Source organism: Ranitomeya variabilis, chromosome 1 (genome assembly GCF_051348905.1).
Source record: "Ranitomeya variabilis isolate aRanVar5 chromosome 1, aRanVar5.hap1, whole genome shotgun sequence".
Lineage (NCBI taxonomy): Eukaryota > Metazoa > Chordata > Amphibia > Anura > Dendrobatidae > Ranitomeya > Ranitomeya variabilis.
The window spans coordinates 846,460,504-846,485,899 of NC_135232.1; the positions used below are offsets into that span (position 1 = coordinate 846,460,504).

The window sequence follows — 25,396 nt, forward strand, 5'->3', positions numbered from 1 at the left end:
CATCGGTCATTGTTGCGGAGGTACGAGGTACCGGTTGTTCCTTCTGTTGAGCCTCCTGCTCCTGTGCTGGTGGAGGGTGAATTGGAGTATGTTGTGGAGAAGATTTTGGACTCTCGCGTTTCCAGACGGAGACTTCAATATTTGGTTAAATGGCTGCCTCCGATGTTCATGCCTCTGATTTGGTTCGCGCCTTTCATAGGGCGCATCCAGATCGCCCTGGTGGTTCTCATGAGGGTTCGGTGCCCCCTCCTTAAGGGGGGGGGTACTGTTGTGAATTCTGTTTTTGGGCTCCCTCTGGTGGTTACTGGTGGTACTGGCTGACTTTTGTCTTTCACCTGTTCCCATCAGGAAACTGGGAGTTTCCTATTTAGTCTGGCTTCTCAGTCATTCTAGTGCCGGCAATCAATGTTTCCAGAGCACCTCTGTTGCTTGCTACCTGCTCCAAGTCTGCAATTCAGCTAAGTTGGATCTTTGGCATTTTTTGTGTTTGTTTGTCCAGCATGCATTTATATTTCTCTTGCTGCTGGAAGCTCTAGTGATCTGAAATTACTACTCCGGTGTCATGAGTTGATAACGGAGTTAAAGTAATTTCAGGATGGCTGTTTAGGGTTTTGAGGTGACCGCGAAGTCCTCTTTTGTATTTTCTGCAATCTAGTCAGAGGGCCTCTCTTTGCTGAATCTATATTCATACTGCGTACGTGTTTTCCTCTTACCTAACCGTTATTATATGTGGGGGGCTACTATCACTTTTGGGGTTTCCCTGGAGGCAAGCCAGGTCTGTGTATTCCTCTACTAGGGGTAACTAGATCTCCGGCTGGTGCGAGGTGTCTAGGGATAATCGTAGGCACACCCCCTGGCTACTATTAGTTGCGTGTTAGGTTCAGCGTCGCGGTCATCGGAGATTCCATCATTCCTAGAGCTAGTCCGTTTTTGCCTGAGTCCCTGCCATTGGGAACCATGACAGTGACCGCGATGTCATAACAGGTCCTGCGCTACAAGGACTTGCCAGTCGACAGAGCTACAATGCGCCGGCGGAAGGTGAGTATATGTTTATTTTTTATTTTTTTACCTGTGTCATACATGGCTGGGCAATATACTACATAGCTGGGCAATATACTACATGGGCTGTGCAATATACTACATGGGCTGTGCAATATACTACGTGGCTCTGTGCTGTATACTACGTCACTGGACAATATACTATGTGGCTCTGCTGTATACTACGTCACTGGGCAATATACAATGTAACTGGCCAATATACTACGTGGCTGGGCAATATACTACGTGGCTGGGCAATATACTACATAGCTCTGCTATATACTACATAGCTGGGCAATATACTACGTGGCTGGGCAATATACTACATAGCTCTGCTATATACTACATAGCTGGGCAATATACTACGTGGCTGGGCAAAATACTACATAGCTCTGCTATATACTACATAGCTGGGCAATATACTACGTGGCTGGGCAATATACTACATAGCTCTGCTATATACTACATAGCTGGGCAATATACTACGTGGCTGGCCAATATACTACGTGGCTGGGCAATATACTACATAGCTCTGCTATATACTACAAAGCTGGGCAATATACTACGTCACTGGGCAATATACTACGTGGACATACATATTCTAGAATACCCGATGCGTTAGAATCGGGCCACCATCTAGTATATATATATATATATGATAGCAAAAAAAAAGAGGAGATCTGCATGGAGGAATGGGCCAACATACCAACAACAGTGTGTGGCAACCTTGTGAAGACTTACAGAAAACGTTTGACCTCCATCATTGCCAACAAAGGGTATATTACAAAGTATTGAGATGAAATTTTGTTTCTGACCAAATACTTATTTTCCACCATAATATGCAAATAAAATGATAAAAAAACAGACAATGTGATTTTCTGGATTTTTTTTTCTCAGTTTGTCTCCCATAGTTGAGGTCTACCTATGATGTAAATTACAGACGCCTCTCATCTTTTTAAGTGGTGGAACTTGCACTATTGCTGACTGACTAAATACTTTTTTGCCCCACTGTATGTATATATATATATATATATATATATATATATATATATATGTACACACTATGTGTAGACGTTTATTTTATCTGTTCTATTTTAACCTGTCAGTGTGATTTTACAGTACACCGACGCGTATTTCTCGCAAGTCACACTGATTTTCCGTGTGGTGTGCGAGTTTTCTTGCACCCATAGACTTCCATTGGCGATTCTCGGCTGGGATACGCTGACAATCGCAGCATGCTGCGATTTCACTCACACACTGAATATGCCCGATAAAATATTGGATGAGGCGAGCTGACCCATAGATTAACATTGGTCCAAGTTCTATGCGATTTTTTATCGCATAGCACTCGTCCGTATTACAGTCTAGTGTGACTCCGGGTTAAGGCCTATGATTTCCATAATTCCAAAATTTTCTTGATTGTTTTGAATTTTCTGCCTACCTCAGCCCATACATTGTGTTCCAAATTATTATGCAAATTAGATTTAAGTGTCATAAAGATTTAATTGTTTTGTTTTTCAAATAAACTCGTGGATGGTATTGTGTCTCAGGGCTCAAGGGATCACTGAAATCAATCTTAAACACATGTGATAATTAGTTTTCCAGGTGATTCTAATTAATGGAAAACTACTTAAAAATGATGTTCCACATTATTAAGCAGGCCTCAGATTTCAAGCAATATGGGAAATAAAAAGGATCTCTCTGCTACTGAAAAGCGTTAAATTGTGCAATGCCTTGGACAAGGTATGAAAACATTAGATATTTCACGAAAACTTAAGAGTGATCATCATACTGTGAGGAGATTTGTGACTGAAGCAGAGCACAGACAGAGCTCATGCAGATAAAGGCATAATATGGAAGGTTTCTGCCAGTCAAATTCATTTGATTAAGAGAGCAGCTGCCAAAATACCATTACAAAGCAGCAAACAGTTATTTGAAGCTGCTGGTGCCTCTGGAGTCCCTCGAACCTCAAGGTGTAGGATCCTTCAATGGCTTGCTGTGGTGCATAAACCTTCTATTCGGCCATCCCTAAACAGTGTTCACAAGCAGAAATGGTTGCAGTGGGCCCAGACATACATGAAGACTAATTTTCAAACAGTCTTGTTTACAGATGAGTGTCGAGCAACCCTGGATGGTCCAGATGGATGGAGTAGTGGATGGTTGGTGGATGGCCACCATGTCCCAACAAGGCTGCAATCTCAGCAAGGAGGTGGAGGAGTCATGTTTTGGGCCGGAATCATGTGGAAACAGCTGGTAGGGCCCTTTAAGGTTCCTGAAGGTGTGAAAATTACCTCTGTAAAGTACTGTATATAGAGTTTCTGACTGACAACATTCTTTCATGGTAAAAAAAGCAGACAGGTGCCTTCAGGAGCAAAATCATCTTCATGCATGACAATGCACCATCTCATGCTGCAAAGAATACCTCTGAGTCATTGGCTACAATGGGCATAAAAGGAGATAAACTCATGGTGTGGCCACCATCTTCCCCTGACCTCAACCCTATAGAGAACCTTTGTAGTATCATCAAGCAAAAGATCTATGAGGGTGGGAGGCAGTTCACATTAAAACAGCAGCTCTGGGAGGCTATTCTGACTTCATGCAAAGAAATACAAGCAGAAACTCAATGGATGCAAGAATTGTGAAGGTGATATCAAAGAAGGGTTCAATGTTAACATGTAACTTGGCCTGTTAGGATGTTTTGGAGTTAAATAGCTTTTTTGTTCAGTGAATGAGACCTCCTAATGCTGCAAATTCCGCAAATGAGCATTTTCAGTCCTTTAAAACATATCAAATGTTTAGAAATTCTACTGTGCCTAATAATTTGGAACAGTGCATTTTGAGTTTTTATTCATTTTGGAGATTATACTGTTATGATTGGGAGGTTTCTTCAATAAAATTCAATATATACACTAACGGGTGATGAATTTTATTAGACTGACTGACATTTGCACCGACCATTTAGGAAAATCCAAGAAAAATATCATTTGCTTAATAATTTGAAACATGGTGTATAATATAAGAAGCTTTAATGTGGTGGCCTTATTCATTGGATGTTCCGAAAACTTACACTCACCAGCTGAGTATATAATTTATACACATAGAAATATATATACCGTATATACTCGAGTATAAGCCGAGATTTTCAGCCCACATTTTTGGGCTGAAAGTAACCCTCTCGGCTTATACTCGAGTCATCACCCAGGGGTCGGCAGAGGAGGGGGAGCGGAGCTGTGTAATAATACTCACCTGCTCCAGGCGCGGTCACTACAGGAAGAAGCTGCCGGTGCCGGGGAACAGAAGTGCAGGGACCGCGCCAGGTGCAGGTGAGTATAATGCAGTGCGCGATATTCACCTGCTCCCCGTTCCTCCGTCAGCGCCGCTGTGTCTTCCGCGTCCTCTGCAGTGACGCTCAGGTCAGAGAGCACGATGACGCGATTAGTGCGTGCCGCCCTCTGCCTGAACGTCAGTGCAGAGGACGGGGAAGACACAGCGGCGGCCGTTGGTGGAACGAGGAGCAGGTGAATATAGCAAGTGCCGGGGGCCTGAGATGTGAGTATGTGATTTTTTATTTTTTTAATTGCAGCAACAGTGTATGGAGCATCTTATGAGGCCATGTGCAGCATTATATGGGGCAATTATCTGTATGGAGCATCTTATGGGGCCATGTTCAGCATTATATGGGGCAAATATCTGTATGGGCCATGTGCAGCATTATATGGGGCAAATATCTGTATGGAGCATCCTATGGGGCTATATGCAGCATTATATGGGTCAAATATCTGTATGGGGCCATGTGCAGTATTATATGGGGCAAATATCTGTATGGGGCCATGTGCAGCATTATATGGGGCAAATATCTGTATGGAGCATCTTATGGGGCCATGTGCAGCATTATATGGGGCAAATATCTGTATGGGGCCATGTGCAGCATTATGTGGGACAAATATCTGTATGGAGCGTCTTATGGGGCCATGTGCAGCATTATATGGGGCAAATATCTGTATGGGGCCATGTGCAGCATTATATGGGACAAGTATCTGTATGGAGCATCTTATGGGGCTATGTGCAGCATTATATGGGGCAATTATCTGTATGGAGCATCTTATGGGGCCATGTGCAGCATTATATGGGACAAATATCTGTATGGAGCATCTTATTGGGCTATGTGCAGCATTATATGGGGCAAATATCTGTATGGGGCCATGTGCAACATTATATGGGGCAAATATCTCTATGGAGCATCTTATTAGGCCATGTGCAGCATTATATAGGGCAAATATCTATGGAGCATCTTATGGAGCCATATGCAGCATTATATGGGGCAAATATCTGTATGGAGCATCTTATGGGGCCATGTGCAGCATTATATGGGGCAAATATCTGTATGGGGCCATGTGCTGCATTATATGGGGCAAATATCTGTATGGAGCATCTTATGGGGCCATGTGCAGCATTATATGGGGCAAATATCTGTATGGAGCATCTTATGGGGCTATGTGCAGCATTATATGGGACAAATATATGTATGGAGCATCTTATGGGGACATGTGCAGCATTATATGGGGCAATTATCTGTATGGAGCATCTTATGGGGCCATGTGCAGGGTTATATGGGGCAAATATCTGTATGGAGCATCTTATGGGGCTGTGTGCAGCATTATATGGGGCAAATATCTGTATGGAGCATCTTATGGGGCCATGTGCAGCATTATATGGGGCAAATATCTGTATGGAGCATCTTATGGGGCTATGTGCAGCATTATATGGGGCAATTATCTGTATGGAGCATCTTATGGGGCAATGTGCAGCATTATATGGGGCAAATATCTGTATGGGGCCATGTGCAGCATTATAAGGGGCAAATATCTGTATGGAGCATCTTATGGGGCTATGTGCAGCATTATATGGGGCAAATATCTCTATGGAGCATCTTATGGGGCCATGTGCAGCTTTATATGGGGCAAATATCTATATGGAGCATCTTATGAGGCAATAATCCACATTTGTGGAGCATTATATGGGGTAAATGTGTCTATGGAGCATCTTATGGGGCCATAATCAGCATTTGTGCAGCATTATATGGGGCATATTTTAATATGGAGCATCTTATGGGGCCCATCATAAACTGTATGCAGCATTATATGGGGCGTATTTTGTATGGAGCATCTTATGGGGCCCATCATGAACTTTATGGAGCATTATATGGGGCTCCTGATTCAATATGGATATTCAAAAACACTTAAACTACTGATGTCTCAATTAATTTTACTTTTACTGGTATCTACTTTTATTTTTGAAATTTACCAGTAGCTGCTGCATTTTCCACCCTAGGCTTATACTCGAGTCATTAAGTTTTCCCAGTTTTTTGTGGCAAAATTAGGGGGGTCGGCTTATACTCGGGTCGGCTTATACTCGAGTATATACGGTATATATATTTATATATACACATATATATATATATATATATATATATACTATGCTGTACATATATGTATATACTGTGAGGTGGGGAGGTCAGTGTGAATAGCAATTGTCCAAGCTGAAAATCTAAACTATAAAACAATGTCTAAGATACAGCACTGAACATGGAACTACATGTACCTCTACCTTCCCCAATTTGCTGTATAATATAGTTATAGCTTTAATGGAATGAAGGCATCTCTATGAGTTTAAATCAAAACACAATTAACATATTAATGTTATGATACCTCAGAAAAACAAACCAACAATTGCTTACCCCTTTTTCTTCAGAATCATCTCCTTTCCATTTTCTTTGGAAACGGTTTATCTTAATAAAAATAAACAATTTGTTCATAGAAACCTAATTTTTTCTGCAGAATTTTTGCAGCTTTACAACTACTGTATATACAGTTGAGCATTTTATTCAGGGTAACAATTAGATTACCGTTTCAATACCAATCACCACTACAGTTGCAGTCAAAATTACTCTCCCCCCTGTGGCAAATTAGGTTTATTAAGAAAAATCTATAAACATTCTGCTGTTTGCAAAAAACCATAGAAATAAGTGAAATTTAAATAGCAGCAGAAAGATGGTAAATGTTGCTAATAAACTTTATATTTGCAATATGGGGGTTGCAATAATTCTAATTGCATAGTTAACTTGAAGGGGCTGAATGAAATTGGAAAAACGTGTATGGTATGTTTTTCCTGGAAACAGTGCCAATCATGATATATAAATATATATAAAAACATTTTAAACCTATCAAGGACAAAACATTTTTACATTTGTCCACTAGAGTGATTACATCAGTGTTCATGGGGAGTGATGTCACCATGACCCAGTATCCACTATCAACCTCTCGGGATAATATATTTTATTATTTTTTAAAAATAAATACGTATTTACTGTAAGATGCTGAATACTAATAAAACATTTTGGACTCTGCCCTTGGCACAGAAATGTGATGTTTACCCCTTTGCTTCAAGAGGACACATGAAATGAAGAAAAGCGCAATGTCAGGGGCAGTAGGTTTGTTAGCAGGGGGAAGATAACCTAGAACATCCAAACAGTTTGAGCAAAAAGTGTAATAGTAAAATGCTTGAATGTAATAGAACATATTATGTTTTTTCTTTTTTTTTAAACTAAGTAATGATGATAAATGATGGCACCAGCCTTATAAATCATTTCCCACTTAAAAATACTTACGTAAAATGCATTGCTGAGACCCCAAAGAGCGATAAATATGAGTGCTGCCTTCATTTTTCCTGTCAATGGAACATAAATACATATGGGTGGAAAGATTATGATACGGACGACATAAATAGGCAGTTTGGAAAAATCATTATATTTCCTAGAGTATAACTGGAAATCCACCTTGTAAAGTTGATTTTCTAAGAAGGACTATTGAAACTCATTTGTTGAGTTTTAGGATTTACTATGAAGCATCACAATGTGTACATGTCTATATGGAAAAGATACTCACATTGTGTTGCACAATTTGCTTAGAAATCCCATATATAGTGGCATGTTTAGCATAGCACATGTGACTGCTATTGGTTCCTTGGAGAAACAGGGCCTGGTCCAGGCTGCCTGAATCCCTAATTTTCATAGGCTGTGAGAATCTGTACGGAGATCTCCCCATTGGCAATAAATATTAGCAATCAGGGCTCTGGGACATTAAACCAAACAACATGGCGGGAGAAAGAGAATGAAAACAAAATCAAGCTTTAGATGGTTAGATGAATAATGGTGACAACCAACACCAAATGGGCTCAATTGTATTCTTCGATTTGGGGCTACCTTACCTTTAGAAACAATATTGAATTTCATATATCCAGTATTAACAAATAGTAGACACTACTTACGGTAGATTAATTTCAGTAGTGACTTTTTTGGTTAATGTTAATGATCACAAAAAAAGTTGAAACAAAATTTATTTTGTAAAATTATTACCTATTTTCTTTCTAAGAAGAGTAATGATTAATTATTATGAAATCCACTTCCTTTTAAATTGTGAACTGAAAAGTAAGAAAGCACATGCTAAACATCATGCTGGTAGAACAAGATGGCAGGAATACGTTTCCCCATTGTTGTGATACACTTGGTTTTCACAGCTCTGTTCTTAAAGTGTTGCATATGTTATATTTTAGAATAGGTTTTAGGACTCTAAAGTTTGCTACAGCCTTAGAATGAAAATTGTGGCTGTCCCATATGGATTGCATACATGATTCCTTTCATTGAAGTTTGGGTGTATTTCCCCTTACAATGTTAGTTATAGCCAGCTCTCTAGCTTGGGATGAGAAGTTTGTATTCCAATGGCCCTTGGTCTGTAGAAGCCTTCAAAGCTTTTTCTTCAACGGTCCATTACAATTTTAATAACATAAAACATCAAAGTATGTAAGAAACACATTAGTTGTTCAATAAAATAAGACTAACACTTTTTAGACATAAGGTTTTCAGTCTCTAGAGCAACTTGACATCCCTATAAAGGACAAACATCGAAAGACATTGCAGAATGTCAATAGAGTTGGACACATTGGGTATCCAAAGTCTAATCAATCCAAATATTTACTCATAGCTAACCTTTTCTCACGTAATTAATAGCACAAATCTATATAAGGATGAAATATCTAGCAGATAACAGGCAAATAGAAGAGAAGAGTATAAGTTCTAGTAATGGAACAAAGTCCTTCTTACCGTTTTCAAAATGTTCTGAAGTTTAGAGTGAAGAGCACAGATTTAGCCTGACGGGTAAGTTGGACATGTTGCAATATAAACGCCTTCATTATTTGTCTCTAGCCAATCAAACCACAGGAGTGACATCACCAAGTGCGTTTTCTCCAGAAGAACCTGTAATATCAACACTTACGATGGCCACACAGTTTACAGAAAAACGTCCCTACAATGCCAGCATGTTTGTTTCGCTCCATATAATTGAAGGTCTAAGTTTACTGGAAGGGTTTGGTGACCAATACCAACATATAATGATGTTTCAGAGTATAGTACAGTGCAATAAAAAGCCTTTCATCTAGTTTTTTTCCCTCCAAAACTATTTTTAAGCAAGGATCTTTTATGAAGCAAGCTTATAAAATGGTCATCATTGTATGTTGAGACCTAAATACTTAGATTCTCAGGCAAACAGCCCATTTCATAGAAATAATATAAGCAGCACATTATTTTTGTATTTTACATTTTTTACTTAGATTTTGTTGCTATAGGTTTCCTTACATATGATATGAGTTTTGACAAATCTATATATAAAAAATGCTCCAAAATTAATCATGTTAACTTGAAATACATTTACTTTCTTTATTGTTTAACTTTCTTGGCTGCCTTTAACCACTTAAAGACACAACAGTATTTGGTACATTTGGACCTGTCAATAATTTTCATAAGTCATTATTCACAACGTTTTTCTCTTAGCATAACCATATGAGTGCTTGTACTATATTTAGTTGGACAAAATAAATTTTTAACTGGTGATATTTTAGAATGAATTTAATGTACCATTGTACATCATGGTATGCCTACAAGGAATTTTCTGTGTTGGCAGGAGATACAGTAATTTCATTGTTGTTTTCTGGTTTTATTTCTCGCGTTCACCACGCAGGATAACCAACATGAGTCATTAGGATTATGATGAAACCAAATTTACATAGCCTTAATGTTTTCAATCTTTGTACAATACAAACACTTTAAGCCTAATTCACCAAGACCAGTGTTTTCTGCATCATTCTTGATGAGGAGGTGTGCTGGAATCAGAAGTGCACACCTCTTCATGAATCTGGAGCAGCTGATGAGTGGCATGAGCCTCTGTGTGCAATGCCAGAAATTTCACTCCAATCAGGTACTAGAATGAGATAACTGGAATAGGGAATGCCACTGCTTGTCATGCCTCCCATCAAGCCCCCATCCTGCTCCAGCTCCAACCATTTTGTCAAAGCTTTGAGAGACTGCCATGAAAAAGCCAACAGATCCAAGATTTAGACACAACTTTGACTTGTGCCTAAACTTTGCATGTTTTCAAAGCTTTCTGGCGTGAAAGCTTCTGATAAATTGCTCCCTTTATTTAAATAATTGTTTTCATGCTGCAGTATTTTTTGTGTTTAACGTTGTGTGAGGGCTTTATTGTTTTGGTTTGAAATTAAATTCTTGTTAATGCCATTTTGAAGTACATATGACTTTTTTGATTATATTTTACTAGATGGTGGCCCGATTCTAACGCATCGGGTATTCTAGAATATGCATGTCCACGTAGTATATTGCACAGCCCACGTAGTTAATTGTACCCAGCCACGTAGTATATTGCCCAGCCAGTAGTATATTGCCCAGCCACATAGTATATTGCACAGCCCACGTAGTATATTGCCCAGCCACGTAAGAAATTGTACAGCCCACGTAGTATATTGCCTCGCGCACTCCAGTCTGAAGAGTGCATTGCGGTCTCGCGAGATGATGACGTAGCGGTCTCGCGAGACCACACGTCATCATCTCGCGAGACCGCAATGCATGGAGCAGTCACCGGGGCGTCGCGAGGAGAGTCGGTAACCGCTTCGATCCGGGAGCATCGGTAACCGCTTCGATCCGGGGGGCCAACGGAGGGTGAGTATGTAACTATTTTTTTTAAATTATTTTTAGCATTAGATCTTTTTACTATTCATGCTGCATAGGCAGCATGAATAGTAAACGTTGGTCACAGAGGGTTAATAGCAGCATTAACCAAGTGTGTTACACCGCGGTCAACGCTGCCATTAACCCTGTGTGAGCGGTGACTGGAGGGGAGTATGTGGGCGCCGGGCACTGACTGCGGTTAGTAAGGAGCGGCCATTTTCTTCTGGACTGTGGCCATCGCTGATTGGTCATGGCTGTTTTGCCGTGACCAATCAGCGACTTGGATTTCTATGACAGACAGAGGCTGCGACCAATGAATATCCATGACAGACAGACAGAAGGACAGAGGGAAGTGACCCTTAGACAATTATATAGTAGATTGTGTTAGAGACCATTCCTTCAGTGGCCTTGCAAGCTTAAAGGTTAAACTTGTTAAGAGAGCTGTGATACATGGACATAGCTCAACAAATACATACCAACTGCAATGTAACAGTATAATACTGGTTTCATTTGGGTTTTATAGTTTTATCACCTATCCTCAGCATGCATGATGAATAGTGTTGAGCATTTCGATACTGCAAATATCAGGTATCGGCCGATATTCGCTATATCGGAATTCCGATCCCGAGTTCCGATATTTTTGCGATATCGGATACCGGAATCGGAAGTGCCCACAGTGCAAAAATTGCAGTATAATTGAGTGTGGGCGGTGCGTGGGAGGAGACTGCTTGTCTCTGTGCGGGAGGGGTCTGTGCAGGACCGTGGGTGGTCTGTGCGTGCCTGCCGGTGGTCAGTACGGCCTGCCGGGGGGTCTGTGCGGCCTGCCGGGGGGTCTGTGCGGCCTGCTGGGGGCTCTGTGCGGCCTGCCGGGGGGTCTGTGCGGCTTGCCGGGTGGTCTGTGCGTCTGTGCAGGCATCGTCCGATGGAACTACAAGTCCCATCGGATGATGCCTGCTATAATGACAGTGATTGACACATTAGCCAATGATGGGTCAGTAGTAATCCCATCATTCGGCTAATGTGTTGAATGTAAAAAAAAACTACATATATGCTACATACCTACTACATACATACTACATACATGCTACATACATACTACATGCTACATACATGCTACATACTACATACATGCTACATACATGCTACATGCTACATACATGCTACATACTACATACATGCTACATACTACATACTACATACATGCTACATACTACATACATACTACATATATGCTACATGCCACATACTGTATACATACATGGTACATACATGCTACATACTACATACATACTACATACTTACATGCTACATACTAAATACATACTACATGCTACATACATGCTACATACTACATACATACTACATGCATATGACATGCTACAAACATGCTACATACATACTACATACATTACATGCATACATACATACTACACGCTACATACAATACATACTACATACATGCTACATACATGCTACATACATGCTGCATACATACTACATACATACTACATACATACTACATACATACATACATACTACATACAATACATTCATACATTACATACAATACTTACATATAGACATACAGTACATTAAACATAGATTACATACTCACCATTACTTGTCACTTTGTTCCCCAAAGCCTGTGTCATCTGTAAAACAAAGATTAAAATAACAAACAACCAATATACTCCCTGTCCGCAGAAATCCACGAGTGTCCCACGACGATCTCCCGTGGAGAACGGCAGCATCAGCTGGTGCGACCGCTCTCCAGGGGCTCCAGGAACACAATGACGGGAGGAAGGTATCCTTCCGCACTGTATTCCTCCGCCGCTGTAAAAAAAAGTCCCTAGTCTCACTTTATGCCATTGCTGTGTGAGAAATTTTCCCATGCAGCAATTGCCATAAAGTAAGACTTTGAACTCAGGTAACCTCAGTGATACACTGCAGGAGCCATTGTCTCCTGTCAGTGTGTCACTGAGAGTCCTATAGAGCAGTGACATCACCCCATGTCACTGTTCTATAGGGGAGATCGTTGTGGGACACTCGTTATTAATTGGACTACGGTGGACAGGTAGAATACGGTTTATTATTTTATGTTTTTTTGCAGGCGCTGAAGTATGGTAAGTATGGTTAAATGAAGAATATTAAAATACTTTTTTCCTAATGTGTGTGTGTTTTATTAACCCTTTATTACTATTGGAATAATAACGGATAGGCGTCTTATTGACGCCTCTCCATTATTAACCCGGCTTAATGTCACCTTACAATAGCAAGGTGACATTAACCCCTTATTACCCCATATCCCACCGCTACATGGGAGTGGGAAGAGAGGGGCTAAGTGCCGGAATTGGCACATCTTACAGATGCGCCATTTCCGGGGCGGCTGTGGACTGGTATTTGTAGCCGGGGGGCCAATATCCATGGCCCCTCTCTAGGCTATGAATATCAGCCCGCAGCTATCTGCGTAGCCTTTCTGGCTATAAAATATAGGGGGACCCCACGTCATTTTTTTTTGGTCCCCCTATTTTAATAGCCAGTAAAGGCTACGCAGACAGCTGAGGGCTGATATTCGTAGCAGGCTACATATATTGGCCCCCGGCCATCGGCTTTCTCCCCCTGGCACAGAAAATTGCGCGGGAGCCCATGCCATTTTTTTTTAAATTAAACACTCATTAAGGCCTCTTTCACCCTTGCGTTGGTACGGGTCCGTCGCTATGCGTCGAGCCGACGTACCGACGCACGTTGTGAAATTTGTGGGCGGAAAATGTGCATGATTTGAATGGAAACATGCATGAAAAACAGATTCAGAGGCCGGATTCATCATGTCACATCTCAGTTTCATATCTTTTTTGCCGGATCCGTCACTGTGCGTTTTTTCGCCGGACAGAAAAAAATGTTCCTCTGTATATGTTTTCCGTCCGGCAGAAACAGCTTTTTTGACGGATCCGGCAAAAAACAGATGGCCATCAGGCACAATCCGGCGCTAATACAACTCTATGAGAAAAAACAGATCCAGCGGAAAAAAACGGATCCGGCGGAAAAAAAATGGATCCTGCAAATATGCCCGCAGGATGCATTTTTTACCCATAGACTTGTATTAGCGACGGATCGCGATGGATGGCCACACGTCGCGTCCGTCATGCAATGGATCCGTCGTGTTTTGTCGGACCGTCGGCACAAAAAAAAGTTCAAGTGAACATTTTTTTGTCCGTCGCGTCCGCCATTTTCTACCTCGCATGTGCGGCCGAAACTCTGCCCCATCCTCCCCAGACTTCAGAATGGGCAGCGGATGCGTTGAAACACTGCATCCGCTGCCCACGACGTGCACAAATTTCACAACGTGCGTCAGTAAGTCGGCCCGATGCATAGCGACGGACTCGTACCGACGCAAGGGTGAAAGAGGCCTTAATGAGCGTTAAATTTTTATTTTTTTTTTAAATGGCGTGGGCCCCCGCGCAATTTTCTTCACCAGAGGGGGAAAGCCGATGGCCGGGGGCCAATATTTGTAGCCTGCTATGAATATCAGACCTCCATCGCGATCCGTCGCTAATACAAGTCTATGGGTAAAAAATGCATCCTGCGGGCATATTTGCAGGATCCATTTTTTTTCCGCCGGATCCGTTTTTTTTTGCTGGATCCATTTTTTTTCCGCTGGATCCGTTTTTTCTCATAGAGTTGTATTAGCGCCGGATTGTGCCTGATGGCCACACGTTTCATCTGTTTTTTGCCGGATCCGTCAAAAAAGCTGTTTCTGCCGGACGGAAAACATATACAGAGGAACGTTTTTTTCTGTCCGGCGAAAAAACGCACAGTGACGGATCCGGCAAAAAAGATATGAAACTGAGATGTGACATGATGAATTCGGCCTCTGAATCTGTTTTTCATGCATGTTTCCATTCAAATCATGCACATTTTCCGCCCACAAATTTCACAACGTGCGTCGGTACGTCGGCTCGACGCATAGCGACGGACCCGTACCAACGCAAGGGTGAAAGAGGTCTTAATGAGTGTTTAATTTAAAAAAAAAAATGGCGTGGGCTCCCGCGCAATTTTCTGTGCCAGGGGGAGAAAGCCGATGGCCGGGGGCCAATATATGTAGCCTGCTACGAATATCAGCCCTCAGCTGTCTGCGTAGCCTTTACTGGCTATTAAAATAGGGGGACCCAAAAAAAAATGACGTGGGGTCCCCCTATATTTTATAGCTAGAAAGGCTACGCAGACAGCTGCGGGCTGATATTCATAGCCTAGAGAGGGGCCATGGATATTGCCCCCCGGCTACAAATACCAGTCTTACCACTTAGCCCCTCTCTTCCCACTCCCGTGTAGTGGTAGGATATGGGGTAATAGGGGGTTAATGTCATCTTGCTATTGTAAGGTGACATTAAGCCGGGTTAATAACGGAGAGGCGTCAATAAGACGCCAATCCGTTATTAATCCAATAGTAATAAAGGGTTAATAAAACACACACATTAGGAAAAAAGTATTTTAATATTCTTCATTTAACCATACTTACCATACTTCAGCACCTGCAAAAAACAGGGTGATGTCACTGCTCTATAGGACCCTCAGTGACACACTGACAGGAGACAATGGCTCCTGCAGTGTATCACTGAGGTTACCTGAGTTCAAAGTCTTACTTTATGGCAATTGCTGCATGGGAAAATTTCTCACACAGCAATGGCATAAAGTGAGACTAGGGACTTTTCTTTACAGCGGCGGAGAAATACAGTGCGGACGGACACCTTCCTCCTGTCATTGTGTTCCTGGAGCCCCTGGAGAGCGGTCGCACCAGCTGATGCTGCCGTTCTCCACAGGAGATCGTCGTGGGATACTCGTGGATTTCTGCAGACAGGGAGTATATTGGTTGTTTGTTATTTTAATCTTTTTTTACAGATGACACTGACTGCGGGGAACAAAGTGACAAGTAATGGTGAGTATGTAATCTATGTTTAATGTACTGTATGTCTATATGTATGTATTGTATGTAATGTATGAATGTATTGTATGTAGTATGTATGTATGCATGTAGTATGTATGCAGTATATATGTAGCATGTATGTAGCATGTATGTAGTATGTATTGTATGTAGTGTGTAGTATGTAGAATGTATGTAGTATGTTGTATGTATGTGGTATGTATGTTGTATGTAGTATGTATGTATGTAATGTTTGTAGTATGTATGTAGCATGTATGTAGTATGTATGTAGCATGTATGTAGCATGTAGTATGTATGTAGCATGTATGTAGTATGTATGTAGCATATATGTAGCATGTATGTAGCATGGTAGCATGTAGTATGTATGTAGCATGTATGTAGCATGTATGTAGTATGTATGTAGCATGTAGTATGTATGTAGTATGTATGCAGCATGTATGTAGTATGTATGTAGCATGTATGTAGCATGTATGTAGTATGTTGTATGTAGCATATATGTAGCATGTATGTAGTATGTTGTTTGTAGCATGTATGTAGCATGTATGTAGTATGTTGTATGTAGCATGTATGTAATGTATTTAGCATGTATGTAGCATGTAGTATGTATGTAGCATGTATGTAGTATGTTGTATGTAGCATGTATGTAGCATGTATGTAGTATTTTTTTTTTTACACTCAACACATTAGCCGGATGATGGGATTACTACTGTCCCATCATTGGCTAATGTGTCAATCACTGTCACTGTAGCAGGCATCATCCGATGGGACTTGTAGTCCCATCGGACGATGCCTGCACACTGTACAGAGCCCCGGCAGCCCATACAGAGCCCCAGCACACCCGCACAGACCACCGGCAGCCCATACAGAGCCCTGGGAGGCCCACACAGACCACCGGCAGCCCATAACAAAAAGCTTCACAATCAAGACACACAATTGACCCACAGTAGAAATTTGCAAATAGCAAGGTAGCAGTCAGCCATGAACAATGCATGAGGTATCAGGGTCAGGTCCAGCATTTGCAGCTTGGAATTGAAGTTTCAATGAGGACCTGATGGTTAATGGAGTGGTGTAGGTCTACTTAGCTGGGAGACCTGATACCTCATGCAGCACCTCCATTTTTTATTATTTATGATTAAGGAAAAGGTTTAGGGCACAGGTGGAGACGCTAGAGGAGGTGGAGGAGCCAGAGGCAGTGGAGGAAGTATTAGATACAGAGGTTTGTCCCTCAAGCCTTGTCTTATGTTGTCTGCGACATGCTGGTGGTTCAGCTTTCTTAGAGAAGTAATGGTGACTGGGCAACTGGTACAGGGGGACTGTGACGGCCATCAATTGATGGGTTATCACTCACCCTGACTGTTGGGGGTAAACAAGTAGAGTTTCGTCGGCCAGAGACATGTGTGACTAGACTTGGCATGGTGACGAAGGAGAAAGAAACAGCAGATATGATTGATGGGACAGCCGGTGGTTGGTGAGGCCCACTAGTCGGTATTTTAGCACAGTGAGATTCTCACACTATTCCTGATTCCTGCATATTGATGGCGCATGTGCAGGTTTATTAATGTAGTTGTCAAATTATTGCAATTTTTGCATCTACTGAGGGGTTTTTTGCCAATTTGACAGATAGCGTGAGTTGGGTTATCCTTTGTGGTCTTTAAAAAGGCCCAGTCTAGGCAACCTATGCTGTCCCTACCAACTTACCCCAGTGCTTGTTGCGGTTGCATCACTTTGTGTCTGTGTAGGAAATGTAACTTCCTTGTCTTCCTCCTCCTCCTCCTCTTCTGAGCTACTCAGCTGCGTACCTCTGGATTGACACCAAGTAGGATCTAGAAACTCAGTCATTCTCTCTGTTCTCATACTCCTCATCCTGCGAGTCACCCTCCTCCTTTTCCTTCCTTGACTCTACAGTACAGTCCGCATGTGCCTCTGGTATTTGCGTCTCATCAGGATCACTTCCACCCCCGGTGGTTAATGTCTGGTGACAAGGGTCTGGATTCTGCTCAGACCCTACTTCGTCTGTCCCTGGATTCAACACGAAAAAATTTTGGGCATCGGAGCAGACGCTTTCCTCCTCTGGATTCTGGGAATTTTCAGAGCAGACATCTGATGCCAATAAAATACAATGTGTGAACAGCTCTGCAGAATGGCCCATCTGTTGCTCCCTACAGTCAGTTGGGCATTTGAAAATTTGTGAAGCAGGGGAAAGAAGGATATTTGTGGTGCCACCTCTGAGGATTGTACTGCGTGTGATGTTAATGTGGAGGAAAAAGAGGAGAGAGGCCACTTTATGCAGTGCTTGGCATCCACAGGAGCACATGCTCTTTCCTGCCCTCATCTACAAGGCTGTGCGGCTGCCAAAAAAAAAGAGTGGAGTAGCCTGTCCAGTGAAAAATATTGTCAGTGGTCTTTGGATAGGACTAGATGGTGTTTGTTCAAGCCTACTCCTCCTTCCGCTACGACCTTGCTTTTTCCCGTTCATGTTCTATGTAGCCTTCCCCTCTTTTAATCTGCTGTTTCACCCCAATATTAGGCCTAACAATTTTTAGTGGAAATGTGACCTTCTGATTTATCACTGAAACACAGTTTTATCACAAAAAAACTGGATTAGCTAATTGGGCCTCGTGGCTGCACCCAAATATTAGGCCTAGCGATTGTTAAGTGGAAATCTGGCCTTCTGATTTGTCTCAGAAACACAGTTTTATCACAAACAATTTGGATTAGCTAATTGAGCCTCCTCACAGCACCCCAATATTAGGCCTAATGATTATCAAGAGGAAATCTGTACTTCTAATTTGTCTCTGAAACACAGTTTTATAACAAACAATTTGGATTAGCTAATTGGGCCTCTTCTCTGAACCCCAATAGTAGGCCTAACGATTTTAAGTGGCAATCTAGCCTTCTGAGTTGTCTCTGAAACACAGTTTTATCACAAACGATTTGGATTAGATAATTTTACCTCTTTGCTGCACCCCAATATTAGGCCTAGCAATTTTTAAGTGGAAATCTGACCTTCTGATTTGTCTCTGAAACACAGTTTTATCACAAACGATTTGGATTAGCTAATTGTACCTCCTTGCTGCACCCCAATATTAGGCCTAACGATTTTTAAGTGGAAATCTGGCCTTCTGATATGTAGCTGAACCACAGTTTTATCACAAACTATTTGGATTAGCAAATTAGCCCCCCATACATACTGCACGCCAATATTAGGCCTATTGATTTTTAAATGGAAATCTGTCCTTCTGATTTCTCACTGAAACACAGTTTTATCTCAAACAAATTGGATTAGCAAATTGGGACTCCTGGTTGCACCTCAATGTTAGGCCCAACGATTTTAAAGTGGAAATCTAGCCTTCTGATTTCTCCTTGAAACCCAGTTTTATCACAAATGATTTGGATTAGCACATGGGGCCTCCTGAAACTGCAACACAGTTTTTGCACAATCTATTTTAATGCTGGAAGATCGATTTCACACAGGATAGGATCATATCTAGCTAACTGACAAGTTCACTTGTGGTACTTTCAGGAGTGACTTCAATGCACTGTGACACTGAAAAAATGGAGCCAGCAAAACAAGATGTCCACTTTTTATATGGCCAGGGACATGTGACTTTGGCAGCCAATCACAGAAGATCTAGTGTGGTGACGTTGTGGATGGTTTCTGCGCTGTCATTGGCTGCCGAAATGTACACACATTAAGTTACTAAAGAAAAAAAAAGGAAAAAAAATGCCACTCCGCAGCTCCTCTGACCTATACACACCCACTCGCCTCTTTAAACACCTCATTCCATTGCCCCCCGCTCATCATACAACAACACTATTCTAGCCAAAGTAATAACCAAAGAATTAATGGAAATGCAATGATTTACCGAATTGTGACTGAATTTTGCCAACTTTGTGTAAAAATCCTCAGGAAACTGAACACGAATACAAATTTGGTACATTCATGCTGAATTTTATATTGGCAAATGTTTTCCGAACAAGTTCGCTCATCTCTAGTCTATATACTTTCTCTATGCCTGAAGATTTAAAACCAATCATATCTCGTTTGTGTCTATTGGCAAAATGTTTGGAGACCGCAGATGCCGATATTACCAGAGGGTTAATTGTATCAGAGAGATGTCGTCTTATACATATTTTGACCGGATGGGTAGTGCAGCCAACATGTTGTATTTTTGAGAGAGTGCATTCTATGAGATAAATAAGATTTATTGTATTACAATTAATAAAATAATGCACTTGAAAACTCGATAGATTGTGTCTTGATTGAAATGTATTCGTTTTCTGCATATAATCTCATGGCTTGCAGCGAGTGACCCAACATTTAAAAAAACCTTTTCTATTTATCCATGTTTTATGCTTATGTGTCACGATTGGACTAGCAAGTAAACTGGGACCAGGGGCCCCTTTCCTGGCTCTAGTTTTAGGGGGCGCCCTAACTCGCCCTTTTCCCCAGGATACCTCAGATGGCGAGGATGTCGGGGCCTCCACCCTTGCCCTGTCTCCTAACAACAGCCCTGCATCTGTTGTCTGTCACCTTCCCTCATCCGGGGAAGAGAGGCGCTACCGTGTACCGCAGTACACCAACCCGACAGACAGGGAAACAAAAACAAGGGTAAAAGAAATTCCACTCACACAAATATACTCTTACAAATAACAGAGGTATACACCAGGGTGTGAAGGACGGGGGAAGAAAATAAAGCAGGTAAGGATGAGGAGTTTCCAAGCGAACAAACCAAACAACTGTGGCGCAATAAACTCCTCCAGCTCTCCAGACACCAGCTCCTCACACTCCAGGTCTATCTAGCAAATGCTATCTCAGACAAGGAACTAGCCAGAAGGCCTAGCTTATATAGGAGTGAGGAGTGGCTAATGGAGCACAGCTGAATGCAGGGATTACCACATGGCCGATTAACCCCTGTCCTGCTGAAAGCAAACAAACACCTTTAATATACTGGAGAAGTGCTTCTTCCAGCAGTGAAGCAGGAGCCATCAGACACTGCGGTACTGCTCTGTGGCGGTAACTCCGTGACATTATGTACATTGTCCTTATTTCTGCAGAAAAGGCTAGGAGATAGCATAAAGTCTAACATCAGTGCTTTTTTGGAAACAAAGTGGATGTTATTTATTTATTTTTGTCCTGGTTAAGATTTAGTAAATATTTTTTATGATAGAAATTACTTTATTATAGTGTGGACTATATTCAGTTGTAAAGGTAACAGCAGGATTATGGGGTTTTTAAAGCTTTTTTCTGCTTTTTTCCATTAACTTATCACGATCTATATTGGAGACTGTTGTATTTGCCTTAAGGACCATTTAGGAAATCATCTTTGATGTAATCTTTCACACGGTTTTGTGATTCCTCTAAAAATGGACATTTTTATAATAAAGTAATGTGTTACTAGTGCCTTATGTGTATGTGTGCCATTGTTGGATTGGATTTGTCTTTTAAAATGGCTCAATAAAATCTATATTTTATTACAAGAAAACTTGCAGCATTTATTTCTGGATCATACCACCTTCAGGTTTGCTTCTGTTGCGGCTGCTCTTCCTGATCCGCTCAAGGCTCTGGACAACACCAGGGAATATTCGCCCATGCTGGTAAGCTGACACTACTTTTTTTGCAGTTAGCTTGGACATACCCATTCAAAATTTTGTCATTAACAAAACACCGTTAACCCGGAATTTGGTCAAGAGGGTAACGGTGGATTTCATACTCCAAGTGGGACCACTCCACTCTCCACTCTGAATCCATCTCCTGTTTTGTTTTGGATAATTGACCTGCTTGGTTGCTACTGGGGCTTCCATGGTTGCATATTCACAATCCTATTATTGATTGGTGTCAGAAGGAAATAGATAAACGTAGCCCCCAAATTGTTAAAAGAAATGTGTAAAGTCTGTACAAATAGGCTTTGCTAGTCTGAAGGGTCTGCCATGATACCTGAAGGACTTCGGAGATTTCTTCTCAGAAAAAGAGGCTGAGATACAACATCCCTATCAACCTTATGATAGTGCTATTAATCCTGTCCCTAATGCCAAATTACCTAAAGCTCACCTTTTCACATTGTCTGGGCCTGAATGGACCACTATGAAAGTATATGTTAACAAAATTTTATGGAAGGGTCATATCTGACCTTCCTCCTCCCATGTCGCTGCCGGATTTTTCTTTGTAAAGATGAAAGATGGAGGTCTGCATCCTTGCCTCGATTTCGAACAGCTAAACAAAAGCACTGTTAAAAATACCCACTTCCACTCATCCCCAACCTATATAATCAGCTCCTGGGGGCCAGGTGGTTTTCTTAATTTGATCTTAGAGGGGCTTACAAATTGATATGCATCCGGAAGGGTTGTGACTGGAAAAAGGCATTCTTAACACCTGAGGGTCTTTATGAAAATCTTGTCATTGTATTTAGGTTACAAAATGAGCAGTGACCAGGGGGGAATTAGATGTTTTAGGTGCCAGGGCTGGCCAATAGTGAAGAAATTAAGAATGTCACACAGGTGGCGTTGTGGTGTGCTAGCCCTGTGCAGGGCCGGACTGGCCATTTGGAAATTCTGGCAAATGCCAGAAGGGCCTGTCTGGTCGTGGGCTTCCTTGTCTGCTACATTGTTAACAGAATCGGTGTTCTCAAGACACTCAGACTAAGAGTTGTGACGAAGCACAAAGTTGCTGACTCTGTCACTTACCCAAGCAGGCGATGGGTATCATTAGAGATATTGGTCTTGTAGTAAATCTTCCTTTCCTCCATCCAGGGTCACATTATTAATATATCCCATCTGGTTCATGGGGACGGGGACAACATGGGCCTGTGTGATTTCAAATGCCAGGGCTGAATTTCAGCCCCATTCCGGACCTGGCCCTGTGTCCCTCACACTGAACCATTACAGCCTCTTATTGTGTGTGTACACAGTTTCAAGGATGAATGCTGACAAGGGTATTAACGTAATCAAAAGGGAGTCTTTGCTGTATTCACTTCAAAATACATAGTCCATAGCGATGGCATCACATTCTTTCATACAAGCTTGAAATTTTAGGTAGCAAGAGAGATGATCACCGTCCCGTTTAGGATGGAATCTTCCCAGTTCATTGCTTAAATAAAGTGATCGGCTGACCGCCGGTTATATACCGGGTTACTATCTTAATTCATACAGTCCTTCAACTATATTACTACCAAGGATGGACCTCGTAAGTTTGCTTCACTGTGGAAATAGTGTTCACTGCTTATTCACCATTAAGTCCTAAAACGGTTCCCTGTCGCAGGGCATACAGTAGAAGATGGAGTAGAACATGAGGCAATTACACTGGTGGTACCATTAACCCCTTCACCCCCAAGGGTGGTTTGCACGTTAATGACCGGGCCAATTTTTACAATTCTGACCACTGTCCCTTTATGAGGTTATAACTCTGGAACGCTTCAACGGATCCTGGCGATTCTGACAATGTTTTCTCATGACATATTGTACTTCATGATAGTGGTAAAATTTATTCGATATAACTTGCGTTTATTTGTGAAAAAACGGAAATTTGGCGAAAATTTTGAAAATTTCGCAATGTTCCAATTTTTAATTTTTATGCCCTTAAATCACAGAGTTATGTCACACAAAATACTTAATAGGTAACATTTCCCACATGTCTACTTTACATCAGCACAATTTAGGAACCAAAATTTTTTTTTGTTAGGGAGTTATAAGGGTTAAAATTTGACCAGCAATTTCTCGTTTTTACAACACCATTTTTTTTTAGGGACCACATCTCATTTGAAGTCATTTTGAGGGGTCTATATGACAGAAAATACCCAAGTGTGACACCATTCTAAAAACTGCACCCCTCAAGGTGCTCAAAACCACATTCAAGAAGTTTATTAAGCCTTCAGGTGTTTCACAGGAATTTTTGGAATGTTTAAATAAAAATGAACATTTAACTTTTTTTTTACACAAAATTTATTTCAGCTCCAATTTGTTTTATTTTACCAAGGGTAACAGGAGAAAATGGACCCCAAAAGTTGTTGTACAATTTGTCCTGAGTACGCTGATACCCCATATGTGGGGGTAAACCACTGTTTGTGCGCACCGCAGAGCTCGGAAGGGAAGGAGCGCCATTTGACTTTTCAATGCAAAATTGACTGGAATTGAGATGGAACGCCATGTTGTGTTTGGAGAGCCCCTGATGTGCCTAAACATTGAAACAGTGGCAACACCGGCTCCACAGCACCTCGGCTTCCTGGACCTGGACGTATCAGTGCCAGTTCCCTATAGCGGGGCTCTCGCCTCCCCAGTGCGCCCTACCTCAGTATACCCCCCAGGATTTTCCAGGTCTAGTCGCTCGGTTACACTTGTGCTCAGGCCATTCGGGCCTATGCATTGCGCTGCCCTGCTTCCAGTTTCATATGAGATGTTTCTGATGAAGGTCTTGTGACCGAAAACGTTTAATCATTGAACTGGTTGCACTAATAAACGAAAAAGTTATTTTCATTTTGCAAAAAGAACTTTTGAGTACCAAGTTATTAATCATTCATTGACAGGTTGGAAACCTTACTTGAGCACCACCCAGGAGCCTTGAGTGCCGTGTGTAACTTGTATATCTAAACATTGAAACCCCCCACAAGTGACACCATTTTGGAAAGTAGACCCCCTAAGGAACTCATCTAGATGTGTGGTGAGCACTTTGACCCACCAAGTGCTTCACAGAAGTTTATAATGCAGAGCCGTAAAAATAAAAAATCATATTTTTTCACAAAAATTATCTTTTCACCCCTAATTTTTTTTATTTTCCCAAGGGTAAGAGAAGAAATTGGACACCAAAAGTTGTTTTGCAATTTGTCCTGAGTACGCCGATACCCCATATGTTGGGGTAAACCACTGTTTGGGTGCATAGCAGAGCTCGGAAGGGAAGGAGCGCCATTTGACTTTTCAATGCAAAATTGACTGGAATTAAGATGGGACGCCATGTTGCGTTTGGAGAGCCCCTGATGTGCCTAAACATTGAAACCCCCCACAAGTGACACCATTTTGGAAAATAGACCCCTTAAGGAACTTATCTAGATGTGTGGTGAGCACTTTGACCCAACAAGTGCTTCACAGAAGTTTATAATGCAGAGCCGTAAAAATAAAAAATCATATTTTTTCACAAAAATTATATTTTTGCCCCCAATTTTTTATTTTTCCAAGGGTAAGAGAAGAAATTAGACCACAAAAGTTGTTGTGCAATTTGTCCTGAGTACACCGATACCCCATATGTGGGGGTAAACGACTGTTTGGGCGCATGGCAGAGCTCGGAAGGGAAGGAGCGCCATTTGACTTTTCAATGCAAAATTGACTGGAATTAAGATGGGACGCCATGTCGCGTTTGG

General features: G+C 41.6%; 1 protein-coding gene across 1 annotated transcript in view; it reads right to left on the reverse strand.

Moving 5' to 3' along the window:
* IBSP (integrin binding sialoprotein) overlaps nucleotides 1-9,249 on the reverse strand; it is a 55,014-nt gene extending 45,765 nt beyond the window's left edge. Inside the window, exons 1-3 of the mRNA XM_077261296.1 lie at nucleotides 9,197-9,249; nucleotides 7,706-7,764; nucleotides 6,776-6,826 (exon numbers count right to left, since the gene is read on the reverse strand). Of these exons, the coding sequence (XP_077117411.1) occupies nucleotides 6,776-6,826; nucleotides 7,706-7,759 (105 nt within the window). The 5' untranslated portion in view covers nucleotides 7,760-7,764; nucleotides 9,197-9,249. The remainder of the gene's footprint in view (nucleotides 1-6,775; nucleotides 6,827-7,705; nucleotides 7,765-9,196) is intronic.
* Between the last annotated feature and the right edge of the window lie 16,147 nt (nucleotides 9,250-25,396).